Source organism: Polyodon spathula, chromosome 17 (genome assembly GCF_017654505.1).
Source record: "Polyodon spathula isolate WHYD16114869_AA chromosome 17, ASM1765450v1, whole genome shotgun sequence".
Lineage (NCBI taxonomy): Eukaryota > Metazoa > Chordata > Actinopteri > Acipenseriformes > Polyodontidae > Polyodon > Polyodon spathula.
The window spans coordinates 28,235,245-28,251,505 of NC_054550.1; the positions used below are offsets into that span (position 1 = coordinate 28,235,245).

General features: G+C 35.8%; 1 protein-coding gene across 4 annotated transcripts in view; it reads left to right on the plus strand.

Moving 5' to 3' along the window:
- Positions 1 to 16,261, plus strand: part of LOC121329793 (neuronal PAS domain-containing protein 3-like) — a 232,055-nt gene that overhangs the window by 39,654 nt on the left and 176,140 nt on the right. For 2 of the 4 annotated variants that reach the window (XM_041275604.1, XM_041275606.1), the window contains exon 2: positions 12,897 to 12,995. The exons of the other annotated variants lie outside the window; for them this stretch is intronic. In XM_041275604.1, the coding sequence (XP_041131538.1) occupies positions 12,897 to 12,995 (99 nt within the window). The remainder of the gene's footprint in view (positions 1 to 12,896; positions 12,996 to 16,261) is intronic. 4 annotated transcript variants of the gene reach the window in all.

Here is a 16,261-nt window from a genome sequence, read left to right on the forward strand (position 1 = left end):
TTAGATCTAGTCAACCAAAAAAGTTGCACCCATAATTTAAGTACAGATTCTGCCAGTTGCATAACGGCCTTTTCTATTAGATGTTCCTATTACTTTCGGTACCTCTTTTTAAACACGTGGGTTTCTTTCACACAACATTGCAATTGCAGTTAAACACAGATTAACTTAAAATGCTATTGCTGTTTAACTATTTGTAAGGCTGAATCAAATAAAGAGGGTTATCTGCCTAGAAATAATGTTTCAGATGGCGAGGGACTTTTGATCCCTTGTAAACGTAAAGAGGTAGTGTTTGTAATTGGCTCAGTGCACACATTTGCATTATCTAATGAGCAGTCGTTTATTTTAAGAAAACATTAAAGTAACAAACTAACATAAATAGCTGGGGCGACTTTCAACTTACATTTTTAAGCATCCAAATAGATATATTTTGTTTATGGTTGTAAACTATGCCTAATAAAAACTGCCATGTTAGATATCAGTGGCATTGAATTGCTGAAGATGAGTTCCAGAAAAACTGATACCAGTCCTGTCTTACAGCCTGAAATGCATGTATATCACCTGTGTACTTTATGCACAAAATTCACATTTTAAATGTACAAAACCCAATGCCATTTATGCTTATTGCAGTAACTGTTGATAACTGTTTTTTTTAATAATCTGTAGTTATATAAACAAAGAAACAATGGAGACAGTCTTGTCAAACATATACATTATGGTCTACAGTAACGAGTTACAGTTTACCCTCATTTGACATTGCGGGGGGTCTTTGTTCATAAAGCAAAACTAGCCTGAGTGTGCCCCAGAAGGTGAGCTAAGCCTAGTAATGCTGTTCAATGCTGCATCTGCCACATCTCTTACCTGATCTCTTTGTCAAAGCTTTATTTGTGAGTCCCCAGGTGCAATGTGCAATTTCCAGGTCATTTATGGTTTGGTATTTGCGGTCTGGAAACTAACTGCTTATCTCAGCCCTGATCCTGTCCTCGCAGTTTAACTATCTTAAAAATGAAATAAAAAATTATAATAATTACAAGTCTACTAGAAATGTTAATGTTATATCGAATTTGGGATATCCTGGGGCAAATAAAGACATTTATACTGAGTGTCCATAGTACATGCAGAACAGTACATTTGGGTGCCCTAATCTGCTGTATGTAGCACACTATTAGAGCCAGCCTTTAACAGCAAGGGGATAATGGGAAACAATATAGAGATTTATTTATTTAAAACCTTGCAGTCGGATTGCTGCAGTTGGTTTTGCAGTTACTCTAGTGACGTACAGCTTATGCTGTCTATTTGCCAGCATTAGCCAAAGCAAAGCAGTCATTTAGTTTGTAGCTCTGCCAAAGTTTGAAATACCAGAAAATAGCACCATTTACCATGCAGTGCAATTATTTTTTGTGGGAAATTACATGTTGGGTCACTGTTGTGATAACATGTACATGCACTCTTTCCTGAGATAGTGGAAAGCTGCATTGAGGTTTGAAGACAGCATTTAATATTTATTACATGATTTTCAGTGAAAGGGTGATAAGCAGCAGTTCAATATTAAATTCAGCTTTTTTCAAAAAAACCTCTGAAATATATTCAGAAAATTACTGATTTCCTTTCTTGGAAAAAAAGTATATCGATATTAAAAAAAATAAGGTCTTCTGAGAATGCAGCAAGCTTTTGCATACTGACTTCTAGAATACTAACACTCTGACTGCACTAGCAGTGCAAATAAACTGCATTCTAACTACAGATAGTGGCCACTGAAATGAAGTAAGCACACCATGATGCAATATTATGGCAAGTTGAACCTGTTGTCTTTTTATATCATCTGCTACTGTATGTGGTATATAAGGCCTACAGTTGTTAGTTGTTATCTAATTAGTTGCACACAATGCGGTTATAGTCTGACATACCCACTACCTTGTTCTTTTCACACTACTAACTTATTGCTATAACTACTCTAGACCCTGTACATTGCTCATTTAATAGGTGTGATCAACATTGCTTCAGTGTGTGGCAACACCCTTTATGCTGTCACATGTTCTAACTTACTCCCACTGAATTACAAATGTTATATTAAACAGAATCTTCCCCGGAGTGAGGGACAAAGCCTGGTTTGATATCCAGTTGGCTCAGTGTGCTTTCTGGCCAGTGAGCAGGGACTAACAGCTGAGGATGAGCATGCAAGAGATCCAGTCTAGTTTTACTTGGCAGGTATTGTTAGGAAGCTAAAACAAGATGTCTGGGAGGAAAACAGGCTGTATGTTGCAGTAGTTTAATCGGTTTCATTTTGTTCCATACTGATTCTGTGTGTGTCGTGTTTGATCACAAGCCTGTTTTAAAAGGTTCAGTCTGGGCTGGTACAGCTGTTCTGACGTTCTTGTAATACTGCATGGGACACCACACACTCTCTTGAAGCCTTCAGCTTTTCTACTTTGATCTCGCCCTCCATTAAACTGCATGCATTATGGGAATTGCATTAACAAATTTATGAGATTTGTACATTTATTTATCAAGCAGCTGGAACTCCATAGAGGTTGCTGGGCCACCTCCTTAAAATCTTCTGAGTTTGATCTTCAGATGAGTTTCAGGCCCTGTGTACGATAAATACAGTTGAAGCTGTGAATTTCTATATTAAGATATGCTGAGCCAGATACTGTACAATCAAGGCCACGAAGGCATACAACATGTGTACAGAAAAGGTTGTTATGGTATTGCTAGAGTAAGGGTACAGTAGTAATTGCTAAAACTAATTATGGATCGTTTTGTGCTTAGAGTGTGAATTCAGCTGCCCGAGATAAGTGACTCTCACACATAGATTGCATTACTATTTAGTTCATTTTTAATGTTTGGTAACTGGGGAAATGTGCTATTATTATTATACTAAATATGTAGCTACTGTAACTGTAGAAGACATATGTGCTAGGCTGAAGTTTTTGACAGTTTGCGATGTTTATTTAAAACACTCTTTGAAGAGAATTTAATTACAGTAGAAACTGTTTTGAAGCAATGAAATGCCACAACAGCAATTACCATGAGCTGTCTAAATAACCTGGCATAAAGACTACAGTGCAACACAGTGTTGTTTCTTTGCTGTACTGAGTGGATTTTGGGCTTTGCTAATGCTAGGGTGCAGGAGGAGGATGAGGAGGCGTCCTTATGCATCAGAGCGAATTTATTAAGCGTATAGCACTTTCTTTGACAAGCATGGAATGGAATGGCATAGTTACAGAAAATGAGTGGAATGCATTATGTGACACTGAGTATTCAATATTGAAAAGGTTCCACCTCCTACAAAATGACAAGACTAATTGATGCATCTGTGGATCTGTCCATATTCCTCACCAGCAGCAAGGTCAAGGCAGTAAGGGATCAGAAGTATTTTATTTAGATTCATCCCCACCTGAAGAGTGGTTGCTAAGCTCGTAACTATGGTAGGTGGCAGTTTCCTCCCTGCCTCTATTCAAAATCAACCTGAGCTTGAAAAGCTAGTTTATTGAACTGTTAGCTGCCCAGAAGTCAATCTCCTTCTTCTCTTATCTGTTGTCTAATGCCCTCTTTTCTCTTTTCATATATAATACCCTGTAACATAACAGCAAACCTGAAAGTGCCCATCCTTGGATCCTTCAAACTGTTTAAGTCCATTGCAGTTTCACTGGTCCTGCTGTCAATTTTTGGCAGCCGGTTCAGGCAGCAGCAGTCTCCTAGCTGGGTCTGACAGTGAGATTGTGGCAGGAGCTGAAAACAATGCAAAATCCAGCCCCGGATCCTAAGCATGTCATGTTGAAAAGGGTGCGACTACATTTGCCAAGTAGATACTAAAAGCAATGCTTCAGGGCCCAGCAGTTAACCCGGGATAACATAAAAAAATAAAAATAAAAAAAACAGCAGCAGTGCAGTGTTTTGCAGTTCTTCCAGACAAAAAAGTTGTGTTGTGGATTTTGCCAGAATTGAATACGCTTTTGAGCGCTGTTTAGTCATCTGAAAACTATTAGCACAGCAACAGCAGTCAGACAAAAGCAACATTTTATTTGTGTATAACAGAAGCATAAGAGTAATAACTAGAAGCGTTATTGCCTAATTGCACACTTTTTTTTAATGTACCTTTTCTTTGCATTTGTTTCTCATTTCCTAGTAATTTAGCTTTTATTGTCAATTAAAGTAATTTCAGCACTGTGTAGCATGTTTTTCATTTTTGCATTTTAGGTTAATTCTGTAGTAATACTGGTCATTTAAGCTGCCTACAGTTGCAGTGAATGGAGTTTTACTTCTGTTGATGCTACCATATTTCTGTTTTTATATATGCAATTTAGGAGACAAGGATAATAAATACTTCTAATAAATAAAGCTGTGCTTTGCTCATAAGGACCAGACAGATTCTTTGTTTGCCTACATGGATTTTCTATGCTTTAAAGTTTTTGAACTCTGGTGATACAGAAATATGATTTTGTTTTATTATTACATGATATATAAACCTATGAAAATAGGAAGGTCTGTATTTTAAAGTAATGGAACATAATGGGAGATTGGAAACACTGAAACATTTATTAAAACGGCTATTCGTAAATTAATCATGTTTTTTATTCATTCCTACAACATCATTACAGTGATGCCCCAGATTCTGCTCCTATTGTAACTTCTTGCAAACATCTTCATGGTGCCATTTCTACCCATAGGCTATAATCAAGACATGATTTGACAGAAGGTTGTAGAGATGATTCTAACAGTGCATATTTTTAGTACAAGAGCTATCAGCAACATAAAATGAAGGGAAATGGGAGGTCTCAGATGAATATGTGTTAGCATGTTTTATTAAAAGGTTGTCAACAAAATGAGCAAGGAGACTTGTTCAGGACCTTTAGGCTAATTGTATTATGCTGAGCCAGATCATCAAAAAGTTTGCAATTACATGTAAAATTTGAATTATTTGCTGACAGCTCTTTCAATGTGCACGGGCCTGTGCCTTATCAATGCATAATGAGATAATATTAAAGCATTGATATTAAAAGTACAGTGTATTTGGTGAACCCCTATGGAGCTAAGTGAGACAGCAAAAGTGTCAGAATTTTATTCCAACAGCCACTTGAGGGCATTGTAGAGAGTTCTTTGTTTACAAGGTATGATATAATATTGAGAATGCAACCTTTTGAAAGAAAATGATAATCATGCTCAATTTGATGTATACAGTAACTGGGGCAGTGCATGAATTACAAATCATTTTAATACTGCAAATGATTACTTGGTTCAGGCTAAAATGTCAGGATTTTGTACTTTAATTGAAAACATCATTAGGTTTTTAAAGAGGACTTAAGTTTACTTTTCATTGTTTAACTTGTGTGTGATCAAAGAGTCTTCACTTGACAGTGGTAGAAAAATTAAGAATTCCTGTGATCTGAGGAAGGTGGATAATTATTATTATTATTTTTTAATCTCTTGGGTTTAAAAAGATGCCCTCGAGCTTGGGGTCTTGATTTTCAAAATGCTGAATGTAAAGACAAACTGTCAAGACATCCAGGAACTTAATAAGTGCTTCATCACAATTTATATTTAAGCAGCCAACTGATTTGATTGTTTAAACAACGGAGAGTTCTCTTCTAGCCAACCTCCCTGTTGGGCATTCTTCGTAGAGTTATACGTTAATTTTGTGTGTGTTTCTTTCTTTTTTAACTTTTCTGTGTAAACCTGTCATCCTGTTCTGACGTAAGTCTCGATTGATTGCCATGGTTACAGTCTTGTGTTTCTTTCACGTTCAGCGTATCAGCGTTCTCCATTTCCTTTAGGCCTTCCAGCTTAGGTTCAGTGCTTGCATAGTAGAATACCTCGCGGAGGTTGGACATTGTTCCCATTGAGCTGCACACATGAGTGCTCTCCTCATCACTCAGCAGACAGTGCTTCAAAAGTGTTTGAAAAGAAGCCTTTTGGAGGACGACAGGATCCTCCAGAATACTTTCAGCCTGAAGAAGAATGTTATGAAAGTCGATGCTTGCATCATCTTCCAAAATAATTGAATGTATATTAATGAAGGAATACATTGTGCTGAACAAATGGCTTCTTTGAGAACAAGCTTGGGTATACTTTTTTTTCTGAGGAAGCACACATTTTCTTTGATTGTTTAGTAATGATTTAAGTGGAAGAAACTCCAGAATGTTCCTAGGTTAATGATGTACATTGGATAAAGGCGTCTAACATCAAACATGTTGCTATGAGAAACAAGCCTCTGGTGTATTTACTACGTTCTTTTTAACTAGTAGTAATAATTGTTGTCTCCATTTTGTAAACAAATTCAGCCATGCATAAAATTAAAAAGAACAGTCAAAAGCAGGTTATTTTTAAACTTGTTTTGACGTTCCTTTGCTTGATGTTTTTATCTAAGCATTAGATAAAGAAGCCTTTAGTGTACAAAATAGCAATCACATTAGGACGTTTTAAACGTTAACTAATAAATTGGCTCACATCATTTGTTTACAGAATGATTGACAAACTTTGAGGACATGATGCTTTTCCTAAGCCACATCCTTAAATAAATCAAAGATGTTATTTTCAAACGTTATCCTTGAGAGCTTTAAACGGTCCAGATTTGTTCCAGCTGGGTTCTAAATATTCATCTAAGTGTGCATTATTTATACTACACATCACATAACTTAAAATCTCTAAAAGTTACTAAGACTTTTAATTCCAGTAATTTGGACTGTTATTAAACAACTGTACACTGCTAATGCACCTCTGATTTTAAATGACAGAACAAACCTCATCAGTCAGTCCTGAGCTTCAGTACTTGGCAAAGACAGACACTGGTGTTGAGTTTAATTCAAGTATCTGGTATTCATACATACAGTGGTTTGCTTAAGTATTCACCCCCTATGAATAATGTCACATTTTGTTGAATTACAAATAATGTATGCACAGCTTTTCAAACAAACTTTTTTTTATTCAAAGCTGTAGTGGTTAAACTGAACACTATTATATGAGGAGGAGGTTAAATATCAGCAAAACTTGCAAAGAAAATGTACAAAATGCAATTTACTGGTTGCAGTATTCAGCTCATTAAGTCAGTACTTGATAGAAGCATCTTTTGCAGCAAGTACTGCTATGAGTCTTTTTGGATAGGACTCTACTAGCTTTGCACAGTAGGATGGTGACATTTCGATGACAAAATTGCTCCAGTTCTGATCAATTTGTTGGGGATTGTCTCTGGACTGCAATCTTCAAGTCTCGCCATAAATTTTCCATTGGATTCAAGTCAGGACTTTGACTGGGCCACTCAAGAATATTAAATCTTTTCTTGTTCAACCACTCCAGTGTGGCTATGGCTTTGTGCTTCGAGTCATTGCCCTGCTGAAATGTGAATTTCCTCCCCAGTTTCAGAGTCTTGGCTGACTTAAACAGGTTTTCCTCAAGGATTCGCCTGTACTTTGCACCATCCATTCTCCCCTCTATCCTGACAAGCTTCCCAGTCTCTGCTAAAGAGAAGCATCCCCATAACATGCTGCTGCCACCACCATGCTTGACAGTTGGGATGGTGTTGACTGTGTGATGTGCAGTGTTGGACTTGTTGGACATAACGATTGGAATTTAGACCAAAAAGTTTAAATTTTTGTCTCGTCTGACCACAGCCTTTTTCCACGTGTCTGCAGTGTCATCTACATGTTTTTTCGCAAACTGCATACCTGCTTTAAGATGAGGCTTTTTGAATAATGGCTTCTTTCTTGCCACCCGTCGCTACAGGCCAGCTTTGTGTAGGGACCAGCTTATTGTTGATGTGTGAACACTGACTCCCATCTCAGACAGAGAACTTTTCAGATCTCTCAAGGTCATTGTTGGCTTCAGAGTGACATCCTGAACCAGTTTCCTGCTTGCCTGGCTGCTCAGTTTGGGAGGACGATCTGATCTGGGTAGTGTCTGGGTGGTATTATGCATCTTCCACTTCTTAATGATGGACTTCACTGTGAATCAGCATCTTTTGAAATTATCTTGTACTCTTCTCCTGCTCTGTGCCTCTCTACCACTTTATCACTGACTTTTTCGAAAGCTCCTTGGTCTTCATGCTTGCTTTGTTGGATCACTATGTGAGTTGCAACTTCAAATTCTTTATATACCTGAGGGAAATTATCTACAAGTTAAACCACTTTGAGCACACACAGGCTGAAACCATTTCACAAATTTTGTGACCTTTCAAGCAAATCATTTGCACCTGAGCTTATCTAGGGCTGCAGTAACAAATGGGTTGAATACTTATGCAACTGAGATTAATCTGTTTTTCTCTGAAAATCTTACTTTATATTCTATATACATTTTTTAACTTTATCAGTTAATGATAAAGTTGGAATACATGTAAAGTCTAATTTGAGTGCGTCGTGGAGTACGCTCAGGTACAAACAAAATGTGAAAACATTGCAGGCGGGTGAATTCTTCTGCAAACCACTGTATATAGAATTGATGCTCATACGTATTCAACTCTTAGTAGCACAGTAGAATGCACTCAGTACTTTGGCCCATGCACAGGTGCAATATAAATGTGTCAGGTTTTGTTCATGTGCTATATGAAATACTCATGCATAAATGTGCCTGCCAGTACAACAAATACTAAAGTAATATGCCTTTTTAGGTCTATAAATTGATTAAAACCTCACATTGATCTAAAAGAATTCATGAAGAGATGTTATATTAGTTATATTATATGGAAAATAAACACACAGCACTCCTTACACACTCTCATTATATCCCATGATATTATGTCAAGCATCATTAAAATCACAGAACCCACAGACACAGTATAATGATGCAAAATGTAGTAGCTCTTGACTGCCAGTAATGAAATGCATACAAGATGGATGCAGGTTTATATGTAGGATAACCACATCAGAACAATCTGATTTCTTAAAAAAAAAAGAAAAAAAGACTAGCATACAGGATTCCAGTAGAGAGCTGTGTGTGGTCTGTGCTTTTTGTGTACGTGAGGTGCATGTAATAGATGGAAATGAATTCCCTAAGCTGCTGGCAGGCAGCATGTACTTGTTAATTATTCAGGTGGATGACAAATGCAGAGCAGAGGTTCTCGCAAAGACAAAGTTTGTCTGATGCATGTTCAGTAACTGATAGGCTTGACATTCCGTGGTGTCTTATTCAGAGCTAATCCTTATACTCTGCCTGATGAGATGAGCGCGCCGAGTGCAGTCCTTTGTAGAAGAAAATGCTCAAATTATAGGGAGCCCAGGGAACTTTAGCGCATTACATAAATCCTTTTACTTTGAATGATGCGTTGAACAGAAAAACTTGTTGACGGGCGTAAAGGAAAAAAGTAGGTGTTGCAGTACTATACTTTGATATACAGGTGAGTATGAGTAAGACACAAGTTACAAATGCAAATTTTCTAAAGGTCCTTCTTGTACAGTATTTAGCCTAAGCCCACTTTGTTCCTTCTAAAATGATCTTAACTTGCTATTCATGTAATGCCAGGCATCACTGCTTTTCTTATTAATATTTGTGTCTTCATCCCAAGAGGTAGTGATTTGAAAATAATGGCACATTTAAAAAAAAAAACAAACAAAAAAAAAACAGTATAATCTTACATTGATTCATGTTTGTATTGTTTTAATAAAAAAAAAAAGGAATGGATAAAAAGCTGTAGTTGGCTTACTTTTTTTAAAACTTTTTTTTGGTTCTGCCAAACCTTTATTCTTTATTCTTTATAATAACATTAAATGTAAACTTGGGTCCTAAAGCCATATGCACTTGGAGATTGGGAGATTAAATAAAAACACAGCAGCAAGGTTAGAAGAGTGTTTTGTTTGCATTCTATATTGTTTAAAACATTCATACACAAAGTGCTTAACCTAACCATTTTGTTTTTGCCTGACAGCTGCCAGTTAGAAATGCACAGCAACATTCAGTTGAACTGGTAAAAATAGCCTTCAGCAGCTGTAGGTGTCAAGAATGAAGCTTAGTGACCAGCAAACTAGGATTTATCTGTCACCTAAAGGATTGGTTTTTCAGAGATCTGGTCATTTTTCCAGTAAAAGGAAGGCAGAAGCACCCTGCGTTATCTAAATTGACTCTGTGTTTAGAGAATTTACCTGTAAGGGTCATTCACCTCGAACACTGCAGTTGACATCGATAAAAATGCCTCTATATCACTAACCAGTCACCCCCACCCCTGAAGGCAGTGTAAAGTTACAATAAACATGTCAGCTCCTGTTTCTTGTGGTTGGTGTGGTTTTGTGGTAAGAGGCTCCTACGCAGTGATGTTGTACTGATTAATCAGGCTCTTTCAGCCATGAATCAGCTGCTTACCCTTGTTTTAATTCCTGTTCAACCTCATTGAATTTATTTTGCCACAACCAGGATAAGGCTAATTACAAAGTTTAATATAAATATTGATGTATGTTCCTTTAGGAATTGCATAGCTTTTTATTCAACTTTGCTGGAAAGCACAACTCTGAAATATGTGCCTGCCTTAATAGAATCAAGCTATACTACAAAGACCCAATCTCACACAGTTAACCATGTCTTCACCTTTTTGGTATTTTATCTCATCAATCATCTTTTTTATTTTACTTATTTCTCTGCATGCTCCTTTTACCTTAAAAACTAATGCCTGGTTATATGCAGTAGACAACTTTCCTAAAGTCATGTTTTAAAACATGGTGAAAGTAACCATAAATTTATTATGTTTTCCGTGTTCTAAATGATTGTTTGTTCATTTATCAATTATGAGCCAAAACCATCCAGAATTCAGCCTGTGGAACCCCTTTGAGATGAAGCATGTTATTTTCAGCAGTGTCTTTATAATAAAGCACGCATTGATCTGTGGTAGAAAATAATAGAACCATGTATTATTATGTAGTATTATTTCCTCAGTGTAGCTTTAGTTTGTACAGCATAAAGAGAAAACATCAACAAGTCTTTAGCTTAGAAGGAGGCATTTTAAAATGTTAAATGTGTAAAAAAATGAAATACAATTGGGTCACAGGTGTGCTTGCATAGGGCTGGAGCAGTGTAACAGCTGCTGTGGCACATTCTCAATCGTAAGGCAAGTTTTCCAGAAAAATTGTCTAAAGAGAACATGTGAGCAGTTTATATAATACATAGGGCAGACAGGATGAGATTTTCCCACATGTGAGAAAGTGTATAATTTAAAAGAATGCCTGACATAGTGAGTAATACTGATCTTCTTTTGATAAATGGGATAACACACCAGTTCCTGGCCATAATTTAAATGTGCAATTTTGTGGCTCTGCTGTTTGACAGCATGTTTATAGAACACAGCCATTGCAAAACAGAGACAATTGCAATCATTGACACAGCCCCAAACCTAGTTCAAATTGTAGTTCTTTATAAAGTCTACTTGTATGTCTTTCCAGCTTAAAACAGTAATTTTAATTGACATTTCAACTGTCCTAACATGCTGTCCCTCTCCAAGCATGTGAGCCTTTCAGATCTGTAGTGCGTTCGATGGTCCAACTTTAATACAAGCTTGCTGCATGAAACAATTACAATGCCTACTGGTATCTATTACTGTAAATCCACTACTGTAAAAAAAATAGTAATACTGAAGTAATCTGTTAAAAAGAATTGCATTCCTGTACTGCTAGCCCTCTAATCGTTATGCTGTATACCACTTTGCATCATACGTCCTATTTATATAGGTTAGTATGTACAATAGACCACTCATACAAGGTTATTTTGATTGTTGATAGGGCTGAAAACATGTGGTTAAAGTGTTTTGAAAGAAGTTCAGGAATACAATACTAATGTAATAGAATTAACTAAAATGCAGTACACTGAGACATTCTGTGTATCTACAATGCTTTGTTATTGATTTTTACATACATGTGACTTTCATTAAAAAAGTCCCTTTCTTTAAATGCCTGGTTAAGTCAGTATCTAAGTTCTGTCAATTCTATAATGATGTTTAATGTTAATGTGTGAAACAGAAATCGTGTCTGAAGTCATGAAAGACAAATTGTAACATACTGCATTAACAAAAGCACAATCAAAAGAAAGATAAAACTGTAGTGTAAAACCAAGAAGGGAAGTTGCAGCAGTAATATACTGTTACATGCTGTGAATATTATGCACATCACAATTTTGGGATTATCAAATGTTATATAGCTAGAGTGAAACCCAGGTGTCTGCTTTTTCCATTTCTGCAATGAAACTCTGGCACCTGTTTTTTTAAATTATTTTTTAAAGCTTGGCTTTATGATTCAGTTGCAAAGATACTCTCTCTCTCTCTATCTCTCTCTCTCTCTCTCTCTCTCTCTCTCTCTCATCTCTCTATATATATATATATATATATATATATATATATATATATATATATATATATATATATATATATATATATATATATATATATAATCTAAAGCATTGCATTTGAAAAATGGAATATGGTATCAGTTTTGACAGACCCTTTTGGAGGGTCACTAAAATTTCAATAATTCACTATACAGTTAAAGTCAATTTCAACCACAAAATGTAATATATAGAGCTTGCCTGCCATCTTCAACCTAGTTGCAGAACACTAAAGGGATGTGACATAAAGGAATTTAAAGTATATTTGTTCAGTGAGTCAGTGAAGAGTTTTATAAGATCTTATCTGACAAAATCTTTTAAAGTTAGCCTTCAAAGTTATGACACATTGCACTTGGAAAAGCTGATGGAATAGTCATAGATAGTCTGCCGGGTAGAATCTAGCAGACCGGTAATTAAATTCTTGCTTTCATATTAATCTCCAAAAGTGCACACATCTCTTGATAACACTAGAGAACTGAAAAAAAAACACATCAGATTTGGAAATCTTTTTATTTTATATTTATTTATTTTGACTATTCATGAGTTTATTTTGGGGGGTTTAGTCATCTTCTGTCCGAAAGCATTTAAGAGATTTTCACGTTTCTCCACAGCGACCCCTACTGGGAGAGGCCAGCTAATGCCAGCTCCTGTTCAGCTTCTAGGCCCAAGACACTCCACCTTGGAGGGCAACAACATACCTCATCACCATGGTAATTCCCTCCTTCCTCCCCCCTTCCCTCCAGATAGGATCGGGATCTAAACAATAATGGCGCACCATTATAACATTTTCATTTAATATTGTAAAAAAAAAAAACACCAGTGCAGACTGTATGTTCTTAGTAATAGAAGCGTTGTACAGTATTCCAGCACACATTCAACTTTAGGAGCTACATGACTCGCATAAACAACCTTGCTTACTGTACCCCCGGCAATAACACTATCTAAATTCAGTTGATGGAGCTATAAAATGATGTGCTTTTATGTTGTTTCCCTTATTGGAACACTATTTTCCACAGGATTTATCTGTTGTAATGCACTAGTTCTCATTGCAAAGGCAGGGCTGTATCGCTCTGTATCTTAAGTGTAAATCAAGAGTCCATCACATCACATAGCATCCGCATGCAGAACCAGCCAGAAGATGTGTTGCATTCATGCACTGTACTAGCTGTTTGTAGGAAGACTTGGCTGGGAGTTGGGTTAACATACTGTATGTTTCTGTTTTTTATATATGTGTTAAAAAAGGTTGATTATGAAAATTGATTAGCCTTCTGTTTTTACATGTTTATTGGTTAAATTGGTAATTTATATATATATATATATATATATATATATATATATATATATATATATATATATATATATATATATATATATGAAATATAGCTATAAAATATAGCTATGTGGGTTGTGCGTTTACACATGATGTGTGACTCAGGGAGGCTTTGTCATTTAAAGCTTTGGAACCTGTTAAAAGTTACCAAACTACTGAGATAAAAGCAGTTGTGCAGTTTTTCCATATTCCACAGGGAGTGTAACACTGAAACATCTTTACTCAAGCCCACAGAATGCCTTTTAATTTTTTTTTTTTTTTTTACATGCACTTTGTAGAAGTTAACACACATTATGCAATGCAAAAAAAAAAGAGACATTCTGTGTATTCTAGTTGCACATTTGCCTTTATGAGTTTTCACAGTAAATGATATGTACAGTATGCTAGCTCCATATGGTATTGATAGATTTGTAGATTGGTGAATGCTTTATTATCCACATGTGGGGTGTAGCAACTTGGGCAACTGTCTGCCTGTCTATATGTATGGGTTTTTGTTTCCTGTTTTTTGAACCGCTCATCTAAATGTTTTCAAACAAGTTTTTCCACACACTGTCGATTTTTATAGGTTCTGGCACCTATTAAGCTGTGCTATAAAATGTTATTCTACATACCGGACACCTACTGTACTGTATGTGTAGTTTACGTAATTAGCTGTGGATATGTTAGGAACAAACGTTAGTTGTAAGTTGTCTGTTCGTTTAAGTTCCAAGAGCTTTCCACAAGCGCTGCATGGTTACTACTGAAACCTAACACAATGGTACACTGTCATTCAATTCATTTTCTATCTCTGTCTTCTTTCTTCTAAGGTATAGTATAGCATAGAAGCAACTGAAAAACACAAACATATTAGTACTTGCTGCTTTGACAGATGCGGTTGCTGTAATCTGTAACTCGGACCTTGGAGCAAAGACTATTGCAATATAATATGAAGTACTTTTATTAAAGTGTTATCAAGAATCTGTCTAAATCAGTATTTTTCATTATATTATATAAATCATTATATATATATATATATATATATATATATATATATATATATATATATATATATATACACACACACACACACACACACACACACACACACACACAAACCTCATCTTGATCTATGTAATGTGATGTGACTGTTCTTCTAACCTCCGTATTGTCAGTTCATCTGATTTTTTTTTTTTTTTTTTTTTCATTTTACTACTAGAGAGAACACACACACATGGGTACAAACATCTTTTAAAAAGGTGTTTGGTACATTATTAAATCCTTTCGCTCCCACATGTATCCCAACCATTTGTATTAAAGATGACCTCCTTCAGCGTGAGAGGACTGCCTTTTTCCCAGGGATACTACATCACTAACTGATCTACAAGCTGACATGCTTGCCTTGGTCCCAGGTCTTCTCAAGGAAACCTTCAATTCTATGAAGATAAATTTCATGGCTCTGTTGCATTGCAGTTTGATTTCTACAAAGCACACTACTGCTACTTAAAGGTACATCAAAAAACTTGGAAATTAAATGTAGCTCCACTTATCCTTTAAATAACTAATACATCCTAAAGAAAAACAAAGCAGAAGGAGGATGTTCAGTGAAACTTGTTTGACCAGTTATTTAAAACAAAATAAAGAAGTAAAGAATTCGCTCTGAAGATCGTGTTTAATATAACATGTGGCAGGTGGCTTGTATTTGCCTGAAGAATCTCTCTAGGGTAAGACAGCTCAGCAAACACATAAATCCTTTTTCCTGTGTTATCTAGTAGCACATTTAGTTGCCATGGGGATTTTATTTATGCAGCCGTTACACTTCAGATTAGGCCTAAACTTTACAGCTGTTACCTGGACTATGTTCTAAATAACATTGATGCCAATTTGAATACAAGTTAGAATAGCTTTGTTTTTAAAATGTCTTGTGCAATCTATGTTACAGCAGTCTTGAGGCATATCAGTGAGACAGGGTGGGAAGGTCCATTGCTGTACCTGCTTTTAGGATGGCGAGCAAAAGATGACAATCTGTACTTAAATAAAAAAAAAAAAAAAAGGTTTGAGTTCTTATTCCACTTAGTTCTTAGATGCGACATGCCTTTTCAAACATATCAGAAATAACAAGGCATGTGCCACATGCATCAGATATTGGAGAGGTTAAAATCTTTAAAGTTTCCTTTCAATGGAAAATGCATGATTTTTGTTTTGATTTTTGCTTTGATTAAAGTATTAGTCTTGGAACTCGAACAATATATTCTTGTTTTTCATGACTAAAAAGTCATTTGTTAAAAAAGAATCTTTGTTAATATTGTAGATTATTAACTTCAGAAACAAGCAGCCTGAATAATTAACTGATTTTTAATGATCTAACAACAGTGGAACCTAATAAGGCTGCCCTAAAGCTTGTAATCTTTCTGTATTGCCAATTCCTTCCCACTGCACTTGAATTATGTTACTACTATGCAAGGGTCCATTAATTGCCCACACTTTCATTCATTAAGCATTATAAAACAAGTTGTTACTGGCAACAAATAATGATGTTTGCAGAAAGCAAAAACCCTTTCGTACTTTTTTTGGTAAACCTGCTGATTGGATTTAAATAATAATCCCTTTAGTGTTCGATTTAACATTGCTAAACTCTGATATTTAAATGTAGAAATATGTCAGTATTCA